The following is an 18,265-nucleotide window of genomic DNA, read 5'->3' as shown; positions in this document are numbered from 1 at the left end:
CTTTCACAGGTGTCAAAATGGAAGAGAGCCTCCCTCCTGGCACCAGCTTGAAATGCACAATCTGTAACTACACGGCAGATTCTCTTATTACATTCCAGCATCACATCATGTCTCACCTGTCACAGGCGGCCTTCAGATGCAATCACTGCCATATCAGCTTTCAGAGCCACAGGGAACTCTTACAGCATCAGGACTTACATGGACATGGCAACAAACTTCACAGGGAAGGCGACGCCACCGAGCATTCCCCCAGGGGGTCCGAGGAAAGCCTCCAGCAGCAGCAGCAGGCCTGCGCCGAGCTGGCCAACAGGAAGGATGCTCTGCTGGGAAGCCCCAAAGGGGCCCTCAACAAGGAGACCGGCACAGACGGAGAGGCTGACAAGGCTGAGAAGAAGCCCATGCTGTCCGCTCAGAAGGGAGATGCCCACCCAGGCAGCAAAGCCAGTTTTTCTTACACTCGGATCAAATCGGAGCCCTCCAGCCCCCGCCTGGCCTCTTCCCCGGTGCAGCATAACATGCCTACGTTTCCCATGGGCCCCTTCTTGTCTCAGTTCGCTTTCTCCCAAGACATTTCAGTGGTCCCCCAGGCTTCCGAGATTTTAGCTAAAATGTCAGAGCTGGTTCACAGGAGACTACGTCACGGAGGGAACAGCTACCCCCCGGTCATCTACAGCCCTCTGATGCCCAAAGGAGCCACCTGTTTTGAATGCAATATCACCTTCAGCAACCTGGACAACTATTTGGTCCACAAAAAGCACTACTGTAACAGCCGCTGGCAACACATGGCAAAGTCGCCGGACTTCTCCGCCCTTTCCGACAAGGTCCCCGAGTCGGTGAGTCCTAACGGTGGCCACACTTCGGTGAGCATGTTGACCGGCTGCCACCCGGCCGAAGGCGACAGTCACCTCATGCAGTCAGCCTGCCTGAACTCCAGCGTGTTGGACATGATCAACGCTGGGGCCAAAGGGCCTGAGAAGGATCTATCGGGGCAGGTGAAGAAGGTCTCGACACCGACCGGGGTTGAGGACAGGATAAATGGCAAACAGATGGAGGGGAAAAGCCCAAGCACTGGTCTAGTGGAGAGCGACAACGACCCGAGCAAGACGACCTGCGATGCCTGTAATATCACCTTCAGCCGCCATGAGACCTACATGGTGCACAAGCAGTACTACTGCGCCACACGTCACGATCCGCCCATGAAGCGCATGTCCGCCAACAAGGTGCCCTCCATGCAGAGGACCATGAGAACTCGAAAGCGAAGAAAGATGTACGAGCTGTGTCTCCCGGACCCGGACCACCAAAGGCCCGCCATGGGGCAGCCGGGCTTCCTCGGGGTCCATCCGATGAATCCTTGTACGTCCCAAGAAGCCGTGGATGGCCTCGGCGACCGTTTCCACCCTCGCTGCGACATCTTTCCAGGTATGGTCCCTAAACACCTGGAGGCCTCTCTGACTGTCACAAAACCTATTTTGACTCCCAAATGCAATACAGCAGAGCCGCAAGAGCTGGATGCCCCGATTGATCTCAGTAAAAAGTGTTCCCTACTCTCCGATAAGACGTGTAGCTCTCCAAAAAGACTGTTGGACTACCACGAATGTGCAGTGTGCAAAATAAGTTTTAATAAAGTGGAGAACTACTTGGCACACAAACAGAACTTTTGCCCAGCGACTGCCGCCGCTACCGCTCAGAAGTCACAACAGCCACATCAACAGCAGCAACATAACGAGACGGGCAGCCTGGACACGGCCATGTCCGCAGACGTGAAGAACGAAGGCAATAACAACACTGGTGAGACCTACGATAAAAGCCCAAGCAAATGTGAAAAAAACGGCAACGGGAAGGTGATGGTGCAGAACGGAGGCCTGTTTCCACCTCACCTGGGGCCCGTTGCGGGTCTCAAGCCTTTTGCTGAACCCCAGCTCATGCCATCAAAAGATGAGAACAAGAACATGTATCTGCCCCATTGCCTTTATCCCGGAGCAATAAAGAAGATGAAAGGTTCCGAGCAAATATCGCCGTATTTTGGGATCAAGCCCACCGACTATGTGAGCGGGGGACCGGTGATGCAGGGAGAGGCCGGCGAACAGGAGCAGAGTGTTAACGGGGGAGGAAGCGGAGGTGAGGCGGGAACAACGAGGGAAGCGGCCCAACAGCCTGCTGCTAATGGCTGCCCTCATCCTGGCAAGGAGCCGCTCCCCCTGCTGCCCAAAAACCGAGGCATGGTCATTGTCAACGGGGGACATAAGCCGGAAGAACGTTCGGGCACGGCGCCGCAACAGGAGAACCAGCCCCAGCCAGATGGCCAAGCCGCTAATCCCTCACCGACGTGGGCCGCGGAGAACCCAGCAGACTCCAACGAGAACATGTCACCTTCCTCCAAGTCCCCAAACGAGGACGCAGCACCCCCGGCCAATAAAGGGATGAATGGCTCCGGAAGTAGCAAGTACTGTCGCCTCTGCGATATCCAGTTCAACAACCTGTCAAACTTTATTACCCATAAGAAGTTTTACTGTTCATCACATGCTGCAGAGCATGTTAAATGAGAAGACAGATTCTTCCACTCAAACCTCGTTCCTCCCGCTCCCTATCATATTTGCCCCTTTTTTCTTAATTTGTTTTGGTACACTGTTTGTGTCTGGAATAGTGCATCACGCAGTGCTAAAAACTGCTTGTGGACAATCAAGAGAGGCTCCTCCTGTCGTTTTATGACTTAAACATGCAAAAACCATTGGTTGGAAAAGAAAAAGAGAAGAACATGAATCACAAATAATATTGATGCCACTTTCACATTAATTTATTTTACAATCAGTATTGATGAGTAGTGACTTTAATTTAAACTCAAATGAAATTTATATCAGAGTTGTTTGTAATGTTATTGTATAGTCATTCTTGTGTAGCACACATATTGTTTACATTGTAATGTAGGCTCAATGAAACAATAGACAATACAAAAATGAGATGCATTTTAGACACAAAAATAGCTACTGAGGCACTTGTGTATTCTTATTTGCTGTAGCAAATTCAGTATATGCCCCAAATGTAGATTGCAGACTGCTACTGATGAATTGTTAACCACTTGGTGGTGACCGACAGGCACAATCCTGCATTTCACATTTTGGCATATACACATGGCTTTGCATTCCTATGTGGCTGTTTGTCTGTCTTTTTTCTTGGAACCAGATGTGGATGTTTTCATAAGGATGGCAGCATTCTTGTATAGTACTCGTATTTCTGTTTAATGATACACTTTGGTCTCCCTTTTTGAAAATTTGCTCTCAATGCAATACTTTGTAAATGAGGGAACATTACTGAAAGCAGTATTATGAAATGGGGACTGTGCATATAATTATTTGTAACCCCACCGGGGGAAAAAAGAATTATGTTTATTGCTAACAAACAAGATGGGTGGGAGGTCAGTGGGAATACTGATTATCATTCCAGTGTCCTGATAATGGGAGAACATGTTTCTTAAAATGTTGTTGCTATGCATGTATATGGATGGAATTAAATTCCAAATCTGTTGGAAATTTTTATTTTGATGTGGTGTCATAATTAAACTTAAATCCTCAGGATAAACTACCGATGTTGGCTTTTTATTTTACGTGGATGTATACCATTCGGCTTTTGTTTGTAATAACTGATTTGACAGCTTAAATTGTACACAAAAGAATTGCAACACAAAATATTTATTGTTAAATTAATTCTGTTAAATTCCATTATCCATAACAGAAGTCTGTCTTGCTGCCATCTGACTCAATTCTATGAAAATGACAGATGGCAGAAACAAATGCAAGTGATAAGAGGAATTCAGTGTGCAGTGGTTATAAAAAAACAAACACAAAAAACAAAAAAAGGCTGCACGTCACGTCACTGTTCAAATGCTAGGTTTTTGTGGCATAATAAAATTAGACAAAGATGAAATATTTTTTCCACCATTAATTTGACCTTTACTACTCAGGTGGTGTTTTGTTTTTTGTTTTTTTCCAGGCACAAGTAAAAAAAAAAAAAATCAACGACTGAGAAGTTATTGCACAGGTGTGCACACTCTCATAACTGGGGATGAGGTTGTGTTAACCAAATAGAGTGAAACTCATATTAAATAAATGGGAGTCAGCACACACCTGCTACCCAGTGTCTCTGATTAACCCCAAATTAAGTTCAGCAGTTCTAGTAGGCGTTCCCTTACATTGGTTGGCTTTCTATCAGAAGCCAAAAACTTTTGTGCTAACACTTGCTGATATGTAGAACTGCTCTCTTTATAATTCATTCACATGTCACAATTCCAACAGAAGAAAATAGCTCCAAAGTGTAATGCTGCCACCATCATGCTTGAGTGTAGGTACGCTCGTTTCGGTGATGAGCTGTGCTGTGTTTGCATTCAACGTATCTTAATTAAAAAAAAAAAAAAAAAAAAAAGGTCATAAAATTATGAACGTGCAGTTCAAACTTGGCTTCATTGGACCCTAACATATTTTTCCACATGCGTTTGGGATATTTTTTTTCTTCTTCTTCATTATAAGGCTTCCATCTTGTCACTCTTCCCCTCAGCTCAGGCAACTGAAGATTATGGGTGATTGTTGTCAAAAGTACTAAACAGCCAATACTTGACAGAAATTTCCACAACATTCATTTTGAATTTTGGAGGGACAACCAGTTAATGTCACCATATTTTCTCCTCTTGATAATGACTGTTTTTACTGTGTTCCATGGTATATTTAACTTCTCCTGGTTGATACCTTTGAAAAATTATTACAAATGTCTGAAAAAGCCTACTAGAAAATTTGAACTTCGAGTTTAATCAACTGCACTTTAAAAATGGTGGCAGGTGTGTACCATTTAACATGCATTTTAATGTATTTGGTTAATTCTGAACACAGAGGGAGTGCACACTTCTGCAACAACAATTATTGCAGTACACGTTGAAGATTACAAAAAAAAAAAAACACCATTAAAAAATTGTGATTTTTAATTTTTTTTAATTTGTCTTTGAAATTGATGATTTTGAGATCTGTCTGAATTTCATTTAATTAACATAACCTGGTATTTGAACAAAGATGTGTAGACTTCATATACCTACTGTATATACTTTACCCAATGGTCATTACATTCTAACATACTAAGACAGCTGTATGCTCCTGAAATATCAGATTTAGCAGTGAAGTTTGTGATCATTCCAATGATAAGAAGTAAAAGCTATTTTTTGGTACTAGCCAATCAAGTAAAGAGGTTGGAATAACAACCTAGATAACATTTTCTGAGTCCAAGACAGCACATATTTTATCAAGCTGAATACCCTCCAGTTATCCTCAATTGAAGGCTGGAATATAGAAAAAATAGTTTGAGAAAAAAAGAAAAAAAAACATCAAATTGACTACATGACAAACCTCACTGGTCTTGTAGATAATCTCGACATTATGCTGGAGGGAAAAGTAAAAAAAGATATCTTGAATGTTTTCCAGGGTAATTATACAACATTCTCGATATGGTTCTGCCGAAATACATTTTATATTTACATCATGGGTCACCGGCTGTGTTGTTTGGCTTGTCGCTGGCTGACTAGCTTCCTGAGGTACTGGCTGATAGCAGATGGCTTCTTGTAGATCATTCGACGGTCTCCTCCTTTTATGTGAATGTGATCGACTGATGGGTAGGACTCCTCCAGAAACTTCTTTTGAAGCTTAGATACCATCTGGTACAGGAAAAAAGATGATTTATTAGGCACGTTTACATTATTGTCCCAACATGAATCTCAGCATACAATATTCAATCGAATTTCCCAGTCAACAGACTCACTTGGTTGAGGTGAGTTGGGATTTGGTGATCAAAGGAATCCCCGGTGATCACGCTTACTGAAGTCCTGCTTGAGAGGGGCTTATATCGTGTAATGTCCCTTTAAAAACAAATAACATTTTTTTTAAATAAAAAAAAAAAATTATTTATGTTCATTTTTTTAAAACTCATCTTACCTTGACAAAATAGGAAATGTCTTTCTCACAAATCTTACCTTACTTGAGCTGCACTTTCATTCAGAAAGTAATGTTCATCCACAGCACTACTCTGGTGCGCAGGATTACTTAAAAGGTATTTCTAGTGAAGGCAGAAAAAAAAAAATGAAAATGGCAGAACATGTTTAAGTTATAAATTAGAAAGCACCAAAAAAAAAAATGCAATGCAATCAGATTAGTGATAATAACGTAGCAGCAAACAACTGGTCCAGTTCAGTTACAGAACAGAACAGAACAGTGGTTACAGAACATGCCCTTGAGATATGAACTGCATGCTCGACTGAGTTTGGCGAGCTTATGTGCACATTATAACCTTCACCGGCTTGTCTACAAAACCTTTTCTTCGTCCTTGGAAAAATTCAAGCACAATGATGTCCTTATCTCCTTGGCAACAACTGTAATACTTGAAAAGCTGAAATCGGTCCCGCATCGCAACTGCCATCAAATTGTAGGTGGGAGGCTGGCAGCAGGCAACAAGGAGACCAAACAAACTGCTCAGTTTCACCCACGAGCAGACGCCATTGCGTCAGAAAGACGGTGGATGAAAATGTTGATCATGTGGCATTGTGTTAGGATTTCGCAAATGTCACGTTATTTTCACTGAATCTAATCTAAACTTGTGTGTGAATCAGGAGGATTAAATTAAAATTAAAACAGGTACAACTGTAATTATCGAATAGGATTTAATAATGACACTGAATGACTGACAGTCGTTAATTTAAAAATGTTAAAAATGTGATGTGTCATTATCTTGTGCATTATATTGCGTGGCAGATGTAAATAATGTGGCCAGTGAGTCTATACACAACATACAGTAATTGTTAATAGGGTCTGAAGATTGTGACTGTTCAACACCAAAAAGCATTGCCTTTAGGACCTCATTAATGCAGAAATGTCACTGCTTTTGTTTCTGAAACGCAGCAAATCTGACTCGAAACAAGTTGAAAATATGAACCTTCCCATGCATAAAACCTAATCTGCCATACCCAGCAAAGACTGTTTATTGACTGCCACTGCCTTACAAACGGTACAGCACGTCACGGGCTGACTATAAAACATAAGAATATATCCGAAGACATTGCATTTGTGGCTAGTGGCGTCCCCAGGAACATGTTCAATTCTCGTGCTTTTAAAAATGACATCCGGTATTGTCGTCGTTCCAATTTCACATTTTCTGAGCGCGTGAAAACAAAAGGCCCTTCCTTGCATCAGCGGGGCTGAGGAGAAGCAGTGATCAGTCTTGCAATAGCCCCACCCTGTGGCAGAATGGGAGCACTGAATATATTGCATGCAAACACCTGCCTGCCCTCAATTCTCTAAAATAGGGCTAAGAAGACCTCAAAAACAATCGAGGTAGGCGACAAAGACATGGTTGTGTATCATATTCATTCCTACATACGCAGCATTCAGTTTCACATTCATTCCCAAAACACCTCGTCATCTAATTTTCAGCCTTTTCTTCCCGAGTTTGAATAATCAATATGGTGTCCTGTGGGGAATGCGCTTCTGTGGCTTGTGTTGTGGCGTGCATTGAAGAGTGGGCATTAGCCTGACCTGCCTCTGGATGATCTCCTCAGAGACATTTTCTTTGATAGTTGGTTCAATGGCTCCCAGGATAATCAGCAAGCGGCTCAGCCCGGAAGCTGCTGAAAACTGCTTGGCTTGAAGGGACGGTAGCAGCTTACCATACCTGAACAAAAAGGAGAAAATCTTCAAGTGTTTGCATGAAGCTCATAAAAATCTACAAATGTCAGGATTTGAACAGCTAGTGTTACACAACACGTATTTTGTTTGCGTCAGTGCTTAAAAAAAAAATCCATGACTTATTTTTTGTTTTTTTAAACATTGGTAACATGGGCTAAACATATTACGGTTTACTGGTAAACAGAGATAAAAATACAGTTTCAAATGGTAATTATAGAATATTAATATTATAAACACAACTCGACTAGGTGCAATTTCTGGAGAAATTGTGTGGGAATGCTTATGAAGTAAATTGAAAGATAGATTATGTGAAAATTACAAAGTTTTATTGAAGTTGAAAGATAAATGAATAAAAAGAACTGAGCAGTATCACAGAGCCAATGATGATAATAATGATGATATGTATGGGAGTGGGCGTGGAAAGTGGGACTTAGAAAAAGTTCAGTGTCAGTCCCATTGAAAATGAATGGGGAAAAGTTGATATTTAACGTCAAATTGTGCGAGTACTGTAAGTAACGTGGAATCAGACGATATATATACCCCAAAATGTGTGAATTTTTGAAGCAAGTTGAAATTTGAACGGTGTAAATAGTATTATGTGGGAGTTGTTTTTTGGGAGAAAAAAAAAGTGATGAAAATAAAAATGTGAACAACATATGTGGGATGCTTTCAGCATTCCCACAATTAGGATAATGAGGGTGGCAGGAGCTCATCTGTAATCACAAATTTAATTTGTAAAAACTTGAGTTTTGGAACTTTAAGAGGAAAAGTGGGACGGATGGACGGACGGACGGACGGACAAAGTCATGTCGCGGACAAAAGAGTCAAAACAACTAATTGCTAGCGAGATGCTAGTCTCCTTGCGGGCTATTGTCAAGGTGCCCTTGAGCAAGGCATCATCTCCAACTGCCAGTTCAAGTGCTGCAGCATTGTTTGAGCCCCTCTTTCACTCTGAATCTGTCGTTGCATTCCTGAATGTGTGCATGCTGGTTCCCCGTGCTGTGTGCTACAAAAAATATACGAGTGTCAATTGAATTCCTCCTGAAGGAATTATAATGACTATAATAAAAGAAAATGTGTGTGCAGCCCCTTGACACTCTGTTGCCAAATTAGCCATTTGGGTATTCAGACCCTCAAAAAAAAAAAAAAAAAAAAAAAAAAAAATCTTATAACAAATCTAGCGACTTTTTCTGGTGTGTGGTCAGACTGGGAGATTGTGCAAAGATGCCATTGGCTAGTTTGATCGTCCCCTCATCCCAAATGTGGTTTTGTGGTGTACTTGGATCCACAAGAGAAAACGAGCCTGCTTGCAATTATTTTCACCTCACGCACAAAATGATCCCAAAATTAAAGGTACCCCAGATTCAGCCCTTATGTTGCAGAGATCGGCCTCAAGCAGGATCAAGTGCTTGAGATGACCAAAAAATAAAAATATATTCATCTTCAATTTAGGGGTTTGAACCTTGTGAATACTGTCAGCTCAAAATACGGCTGGAAATCATATTCCTAGTACTGTATTGAACTTTGGTAAAAATGGAACCAACCGTATTTGGTTAGTGTGTGCGTGTACACTTTTGATTGAATGTCACATGTGTCTAATCATTAACTAAAATTTATTTAAAAGCATTGTTTATCATGTAAAATGAGATTAACTGCAAAACCACTAATTAATTAATGTTTTAATTACTCTCAATATTAAATGCTGTAGTCAACTTAAGCTCATTTCTTGCATGCTTGAAAATTCACTTTGTAAAGTCTAAACAACCAAATAACCAATGTCAAAAAGTATATTGGACTGATGTTTATACTTTATTTTTTTATTATTATTATTTTTTTCCAAAATAGTATTTGTGTGTGATTTTTTTTAATTTTTTTTAGTAAGTTTGGTCCTCATAATCATGATATAAAATGTCCACATCATTTCATTAATATGGAGAATTAAATCAATACATTTTTATATTCTAAATATTTTTTAATAGGCTGATAAAGCTCCGTCTGCTTATTCTGAATTTGTTTCTAGTTCAAACCAAATTAAACCAAATTTTTGTTTTGTCTTGTTTTTGCTTTTTGTTTTTGTTTTTGTTTTTTGGTGCAGTGCATTTTTGTTGTTGTTTTGTTTATTTGGGTGTAGTGCAATTACTGAAAGCGGTTTTATTATTATTAACCAGTTAAAATCAGTTATCAGGTTGAACCATGCATTTGGTTTATTGTGTTTAATCAAAATAATCAACAGGATAATCAATTGGTAACATATTTGTTAGTTGCAGCGCTAAAAAAAAATACAGTACCAATGAATGATGTGTTGTTTCCCAGTGTTAAAATTAATTAGACTTTGGAGGCGTTGCATTTATGAGCTAGATACAATTGATTAGCGCAATATTACAGGAGACATGGTAGTGTTTCTATGATGGGAAGGCAGTATTCACACGGTACATACAAGAGTTTTTCAGTCTGAGATGCAAAACTTTTTCAGTTGGAAAAAAAAAAGCATTTGCCTGGGGAATGAAAAATCCTCTTTTTAAGGGTGATGAAAGAAGAAGAGCACTGCAATTTTGTAACTCAGGAGACCTAATCGGTCTTAGCTCACTGGTGCTCTGAATTGGCTGGTCTCAGCCGGTGGAGCCCAGTCAATAGTGCCACGCGCGCTCTCTGTCGCCAACGCCGTGCCAAGCAGCACAGCCTGCCCCTAAATGCTGCCAACACACCGTAGATCATCCACCAAGCACCAGGGGACAGTCGTCCCGGTCTTATTCCTGAACTGGGCCAGAATTTCCACACTTCACATCCAACTTTTGAACAATTCTGTGCCTGATTTATGAAGGTGGAAACAATTGTACTCACTACATAGCACCTTTCTGCATGTGCATGAGTAGTTGCAAGGTAAATATGATTGTACATGTATATGTGGGGTGTAGGTGATATGTTTAAAAGAAAAACCTGTTGTGTGTAAAGTGAATTTTCAAGACTCATAGGATCATCATTATTATTGGTCATTATGGAGTAAGGATTTATTTATGTTGTTCTTGACATGAATGGAATAAATTCAAGTTGTCCTGAAAAATTCATCAACATATGTGAGGGCTATACAGGTTTATACAGGCATTCCTGTATAAACAGCAACCTTGGAAAAAAATGGAAATGCTACAAGAATCTCATAGCAAAAAAACTGTCATGTTTTTCTTGTGTCCCTGGTGTCTTTATCTGTCTCATCAAGTTTTATTGTGTCCACCTATGTTTGTCATCACGGTCCCTTGTGTCATCCAATCAGCTCCCTCAACCACATGCGTCTTGTCCAAGGTGTCTCTCGTTGTCTCGTTAGTATGCAAAGTATATTTAGATCCCTGCTTTACAGTCCTTGTCGGTTCATTGTTGAAATCATGTCCATGTCATTGCCACGTGTTCCCTGTTTAGTTGTTACTGTGATTTATGTTCTTGGACTTTGTTGATTTTGTGTTTTTGGGGATTAGAGTACCTTGTTTGCCTTTTTGTTTTTGTTATTTTGACCGCCATGTGCTTCCTCAACCTGCTTCCCTGTGCTTTGTTTCCACTACAACTGGCATAAAAACATTTTTTTTTTTTTTAAGTGATTTGCAAAAACTTTCAACCTATATTCATTTGAATACACTACAAAGACATGACGTTAAAATTAATTTTGGGGCATTTTTTTATTTTTTATTTTTTTTTATTCCTGTAATGTCCCATTCATGTAAATGGGATGTGCCATTTTTACCACTGTGCTACATCACCGTTCCTTTTAACAACTCTCAATAATAGTTTGCAGCTTGTAGGTGGAATTCTTTCCCATTTTTGCTTCTGATCAAGCAAACAAGAAAGATTCAAATGGGAGGTCTGGACTGTTGGCAGGACCGTCTAGTTCTCGCACTCTTTTTACTATTCGAAGCAACGCTCTTGTCAGATGTCCAGAATGTGGCTTGGTATTGTCTTGCTAAAATAAGCAGGGACACCACTGAAAAAGACGTTGCTTGGAAGACCTCTCAGCATTAATGGTACCTTGATATGCACACTTACAAACCCCCATATCATCACAGATGCTGGCTCTTGAAGTTTGCCACAACCTGGATGGTCCTTTTCATAGTCAATGATCTTTGATGATTTCTAAACATAAATGTTGCATTGCTGTATCTTGTGGTTTATGTTGTCTTGAAACATGCATGATAAAATGTGACTTAAAAACACTGTACTTTCGACCAGCATTTATCAGTAATATAGTGAGAAAGGAGAGAAATGTGAATATTTACTTTGCAAATCAATTTCTTCCAGCACCTCTAAAATTTTAAGTTAGGGGTGTCATGTTTTGGTTCTGTGGGGTTGGGATTTTGTTTTCTTTTGGTGTTTTTTTGGGCGTTTTTGTCATGTGTTCCTCGTTTCTTCCCTTGTCTCATTATGTCAAACCATGTCCACCTGAATGTGTCGTCCCTTCCCAGTGTGTGACCAATCACTGCCCTCAGCCACTTGTGTTTTCCCCCAGGTGTGTCTCCTTAGATCATTAATGTTGGTGTATTTAGCCTGTCGTGTTTGTCCAGTCGGTGTGGGTGCACTGATGGTGTTATGTGGGTCATGCTGGGTGTATTGTCTGCCAAGTCAAGTTATTTCAAGTCCTGTTCGTTCACGTCAAGTCTAGTTTTGGTTTTCTTACCCTGTTGTAAATAAATCACCCTAAGTTGCCCATTCCAGTCATCTGATCTGTCTCCTTAGTTTGGGTCCATATCATCTACAATCTTCAACATAGCGTAACAAGGGGCACTTTACTCCGAGTAAAAAAATAAAAATGAACAAAAACAAAACTATCAGAGGTCAACCAGCTTGTCAGAAAAGATTGTTTGAATAAAAGAAGGCGGAGTTATATTGTATTTACAATAAAGGAACACAGCACAATAAACAACATTCTACAGGTGCATAAATTTGAACATTCATCCATCCATTGCATGTCCTTATCAGAGGCACACACATTACAAGTATAAAATAAAATTGTACTTTTTTTTTTTTTTAAGAGCATGCAGATGGATCAAATAGGACTGATATAGAACTGACGTTCAATAGCTGCCAGTAACTTTTTTCAAAGGCAGCTTAGCAGTTCTATTCATGGTACAGCAAACTCTCTAAATCATTTCATTAATACTACAAGCAAGAAATGAAACAAGTTGACTTTTGTAATTTCCAGTCTTTCACTGTCGAAAACTTTTTAAATCAGACCCCGTAAAAATGACACTTTGACATTTCCATCTTCCTTGCCACAGTTTTTCCCTGAAGTCATTCTGGCAGTACAATTTAGACCTGACTCTAAAGGGAGTTTAAAGTGGCTGAGCATTTTCCACCTGTCACCCTTTTCTCACCCCTTGATTCCAAAAATAACAAGGAAGAAAAACTTCTTTCAGCCCCCAGTTCAAATCTGCTCCAATCATTCCAGGGTCTGGCATTGAACCTTATTTCAAGGATTCTCCAGCCACCTGTCCAATTTCTTCCTTTCCCCCCCACCCTCCCTCCGATTTTTAATTCTGCCCTGGAGTGAGGATTATGCGAAGCAAGGCATGCGTGTCAAAGGGAAATTTAGTGGGTAAAGACAGCCAAGATTGGCGGGATGAATTAAACAGATAACGTGAGGAGACGAAATGGGGGAGCCATGTTGAGCCAAACGCCTTGCCGTTGTTGGTCATTTTAGATGGGCTTCCCCCCCACCCCCCACCCAACAGGACTGGGGAGGCAATATCTAAATTAATAAAGTGATGAAATGAGTTTGTGCCATGGACTTTCTGCTGTTTGACTTTCCCATCTGGATTAGTGCAGGCTGAATGGACGCTCTGTTACTTTTGTTACAACTGCGCAATTCACTGTCGGAATTTGGCCCCGTAGTGATAAGCCTCCCTTCCGCCGCCTCCCCTCCCCCGTCCTCATTACCATCTCATTTCATATGCAGGGCCTCTGTTACCTGAGAGCCTGCTCACACAAAAAACACGAACTATTACACGAGCTTCTGCCAACTATTACAATGAGTAGAGAACATTTAAACATAGTCTATTACATGGGATCAACTTACTATTATGCATGAGGGATACTAAAGTGATTATTGCAAAGTCTTTTGGAAGGAAAAGGGAATCAATGTACGCCTGAAGGACATTTTAATATGTGGACACAAAACCTACACTTAATGGCTGAGCTGTACGATACATTCAGGTGGTAGTAGACAGTCTATCCATTCATTCTTTGAACCGTTTATCCTCACAAGGATTGTGGGTGTGCTGGAACCTATCCCAGCTGACTCTTGGGCAAGACAACCCGAAATGGTAACCAGCCAATGCAGGGCTTAGTAGCAGTCATAATTGTCAATTATATAAAGAAAACACAGAAAGGTGAACTGGAAAGGTGTTCCTTCAAGCATATATTTAAGAATGTGATGCCACTTACAAGGCCATTTTGAGGGTTTAAGTTATGAATATTATGATGTCAAGAAAGCACTTTAAAAGCACTGTTATCCTTGAATTTATTTTCACAAACAATGCAAATGGATACAAATATTTTCTGTCAGAAAATTAAGTAAAATATTTTATAGTATTGGAAAGTAGTTAACAAATGGTAATGCTTTAATTAAAAGAATGAATAATAAGATCTTTCATATATAAAAAAAAAAAGGGAAAAAAAGGGAAAATGCTTCACTGCACAGTTACCAAAAGACAACTCACCTGCTGTCTCTAAACCCCCCCCCCCCCCTATTGCCTGGGCCATCCAACAACCCTCGTCCCATGTGCAAAAGCAATTATAGTCTAAAAATATAACTTAAAATCTGTGAAATGGATGATAACACATGGCTGAGAACACAGTAGGAGCGAGGATGAAAAAATATTCCACAGCTATGACAGATGTGTAATACCTTAAATGAGCATAAGGTGTCCTTCTTGCTCCACAACCAAGTGATTCATCAAGCATCAATATTTATTATTATAGATGTTTAACTGGTGTAAATACAAATGCATGTGGCAAACAGTCCACCTTTTATTAAACATGCTAACTGCAATTGTTAAATTTTGTGTGGTTCTGATTATAATTATTTGAATTTCCTGATACATCTGCTTCTGTTGATTGAGATTGGAGTCATCAAGTATTGCCATAATTTAGATGGCACTCCTCCTGACCTTCTCATCTTAGGTTTCATATTTTTTATTCAACAGAAAAAAAAATACATTCATTGTGGAACTGACTTGTGAGCGCAGTCCACCCGTCCACTGGAGAGTTGTGCAACCGGTCCATTATGAAGGAATATACTGTACACGAAAACCGTGATGGATTCTCACCTAAATTTATGTTGACACAAGGAGACGTGCTAATCATAGCCTGAAAACATTGTGACAAAACTCACGACTTTTTTAAATTCTATTTACGTCGTAACGTTGGCTCATCCAGTTGCCCCACAAAACATTGTCACTTTATGTCCAAAAATGTAATCACCAAAATGTATGAGTACATGTGTAGACATGTCATAATGACAGTCTGAAAATATTAAAACAGAACTCGCAATATTTTGGATGATATATTAACATTGGATTGGAAGCATCGTCACATTCAGAGGCTAATGCATAATAATGCTTCCAACGATATAGGGGGGCCACAAAGTTTGGATACATAGGGGATTTCTCTATTTTATTGATCCTCCCTAGAATGAAGATGGCTCTATCTAAAGAAGAACAAATCCATTTGGTACTCTTAAGTTGGCGATAAGACTGATGGACTTATCACAAAATTGCGGAAGAATTTAACCTTCAACCAATTCCATCGAGTTCTCCCAAATTTTGCAAAGGACATCAAATTATGCACTAAAAATAAAGGGAATCATGAAAATATTATTTATCAACATTACAATTTTATTATATATATATATATACATATATATATATATATATATATATATATATATATATATATATATATATATATATATATATATATATATATATATATATATACATATACATATATACATATATATATATATATATATATATATATATATATACATATATATATATATATACATATATATATATATATATATACATATATATATATATATACATATATATACATATATATACATATATATATATATATATATATACATATATATATATATATATATATATATATATATATATATATATATATATATATATATATATATACGATTTTTTTTTTAAATTAAAAAGTATTGGATTATTTTATTTTTATTTTTTAACTACATACCCAGACTTCATGAACACCCTGTATTGTATATCCGCAATTGTAAAGTACACAATTCTAAGTGTTTGCATGTTTTCAGAAATTATCTGAAAATGTATAATTAATTTAGAAACAAAACTCTGAATTCACATTTTATACAGGGCCTTTAAGTAACGAGCAAGGAGAGAATGTACTTTTGCTAAATAACATGCTATTTATGGCCAGTTGACAGGTCCTTCTTGGAATACCTGTAATCACTTTGTTTGCTGTTTAATACCTAATAATCAGTGAAAAGTCACTTGCAGGGAAAAGATCCGCTTGTTGAGAAAACTAGTGACATCTACTGTTTTGATGAACTTGAAATGACGATTTGAATGGCATTTTTTGAGGGGGAAAACAAACAGCATATATTTTGTCATTTTGTGTCTGTGTGTGCGTGCACGGACATATATGGACTCCTCCAAAAACTGAAATGCTTCAAGGGGATAAAAATGAAAAGAGAAAACTAAACAGAGTTGAAGAGACTAAAAAAAGAAGCCCAAGTGATGCTCTTGTGAGTTTCACTCAACGCAATTATGGTACATTAAATTTGAAGAATTTTCCAATCAATCAGCATTCATTAATTTGTAAGGACCATCTCATCAGACTGCAGCGTTTCCCATTGTCTCTGCTCTCTGAGCAAATATATTCCCCATGGGGTAAATTAGTTTTGTGGTCCACACACACTTGGTAGAAAGGAGACACGCCTGAATGCTAAATGAATTCTTCCACAGACAAAATTACAGAATTATCAATGTAATTCCTTAACTACCATTTACAATGCACTTTGACAGCATTTGTCTAATTCCAGCAGTAGTATTTTTTTAATAATGGCCAATCTTGAGAGTCTGAACAGCATAATTACTTTTACTGCATTTGTACACAGAGAACACTTTGCGAGCCAAGAGATTTAACGAAGAGATTAAGCAAAAAGCTTTGCATGATTTGCAGTTACAAAAAATATTTCTTATGATAGAAACCCTTTAAAGAAACACGCACTTCATCTTCTCTCTGAAACAAGACATTCTGGACTACCCATTAAGACATGGACAGACATTTAGCATTTAACTATTTCCACATAGATCGTTTGTCGCTTTAAAATGTCAGATCTTTGTCCTGCCTAGATGCCAAGTCACAGGTAAAGGGACAGTGTGTCGAGGTTAGTGCCATCTGGTGGTGAACTAATAGAATGCAAAAGCCTAAGTTCGAAGCACGTGCACCGCATTTGGCAGGCCCACCACAAATTGACCTTACCGTAAACCACGCCCGCATGAACTAGTAAACCAATGAATACACAAGACGTCATGTTTGCGACGGCACGTGCGTTTTGCTGTGGACAAACAAAAGCTATCCCATTTCCGGTAATGCATTGCGTGGTTGTGCAAAGCCAAGAAAAAAAAATCAATGAAATGGTTAAACGCTGTAGTCACGGCTTGTGTAAGAGAGACACTGTCCGGTTTATTCCCTTCCCTAAACCCTCAAACAACTATGAAAAATGGATCACACTTGGTGGAAGACCACACACACGACCAGTCGAATCCCTCCTAAATGACCAGAAACTATTACGTCTACACAAAGGTAATGTTCTCTCTTGTTGTTTTTAGCCAAAGGCTAAGGATGGCTCCGGGTAGCTAACCATCCACATGTTTGTTAACTTACTATTTACTATAAATTCCAACAAAACATTGAAACTCTGAGGTAATAAAAATTAATTCTTACTCTGCTTGACAGGAATAATGTACAAAAACTTCGGTTTTGCCAATAATCAGTCGAAGTGAGTGAGGGGACTAGGTCTTTTCCTTACATCTGCAGCAGCAGATAGTGATGCGTACTTCCTTTTGTTTTGGGGCAAAATTGCATGGTAAGGGAGTGAGGATACCCTTCACTAAAAAATTTAAAGCCCCCTTTGCTTGCGTCGAAGAGAAATATCGGCGTCCTGAAATACCTGACCGAGAAATACAAGGAAGTCCTGACAACTTTGCCATAGAGCGCCTGCCGTTTCGCTCATCTTGCCCGGACAATGTCGGAGCCAGCTTCTTGTCCGCACAATGTGGGTGGGGAGGGGCGTGCCATATCCAGGTCAATTACTACATTGACGGAATTCTTCTTCTTTGGGTATCCGTAGCAGAAGGATGGCGGCGAAACATGTCAGCCTCCTGTAAGGCGTGGCGCAACCTATGCAATATAATTAGCGAATTCTACACCTACGATTATATTAAGAAAATTACGTTAATGTGATATAACTTTTTTTTTCATATTATTAAATTAATAGTAGGTCTTTTAAAACA

The 18,265-nt window shown here is 39.3% G+C and overlaps 2 protein-coding genes across 7 annotated transcripts in view; one reads left to right on the top strand and one right to left on the bottom strand.

Moving 5' to 3' along the window:
• Positions 1-3,552, top strand: part of zfpm2a (zinc finger protein, FOG family member 2a) — a 148,449-nt gene extending 144,897 nt beyond the window's left edge. For all 3 annotated transcript variants that reach the window (XM_077527475.1, XM_077527474.1, XM_077527476.1), the window contains one exon: positions 10-3,552. In XM_077527475.1, coding sequence (XP_077383601.1) covers positions 10-2,543 — 2,534 coding nt within the window. In that variant the 3' untranslated portion in view covers positions 2,544-3,552. The remainder of the gene's footprint in view (positions 1-9) is intronic.
• Positions 2,777-18,265, bottom strand: part of LOC144022569 (uncharacterized) — a 29,166-nt gene continuing 13,677 nt past the window's right edge. For 2 of the 4 annotated variants that reach the window (XM_077527480.1, XM_077527477.1), the window contains exons 8-11: positions 7,560-7,695; positions 6,005-6,087; positions 5,794-5,890; positions 2,777-5,689 (exon numbers count right to left, since the gene is read on the bottom strand). In XM_077527480.1, coding sequence (XP_077383606.1) covers positions 5,522-5,689; positions 5,794-5,890; positions 6,005-6,087; positions 7,560-7,695 — 484 coding nt within the window. In that variant the 3' untranslated portion in view covers positions 2,777-5,521. The remainder of the gene's footprint in view (positions 5,690-5,793; positions 5,891-6,004; positions 6,088-7,559; positions 7,696-18,265) is intronic. The other 2 variants (XM_077527479.1, XM_077527478.1) reach the window with 2 other exon arrangements.

Source organism: Festucalex cinctus, chromosome 7, assembly GCF_051991245.1.
Source record: "Festucalex cinctus isolate MCC-2025b chromosome 7, RoL_Fcin_1.0, whole genome shotgun sequence".
Lineage (NCBI taxonomy): Eukaryota > Metazoa > Chordata > Actinopteri > Syngnathiformes > Syngnathidae > Festucalex > Festucalex cinctus.
The sequence above is the reverse complement of the archived record's forward strand: the minus strand, read 5'-3'. Positions and strand labels throughout refer to the sequence as shown.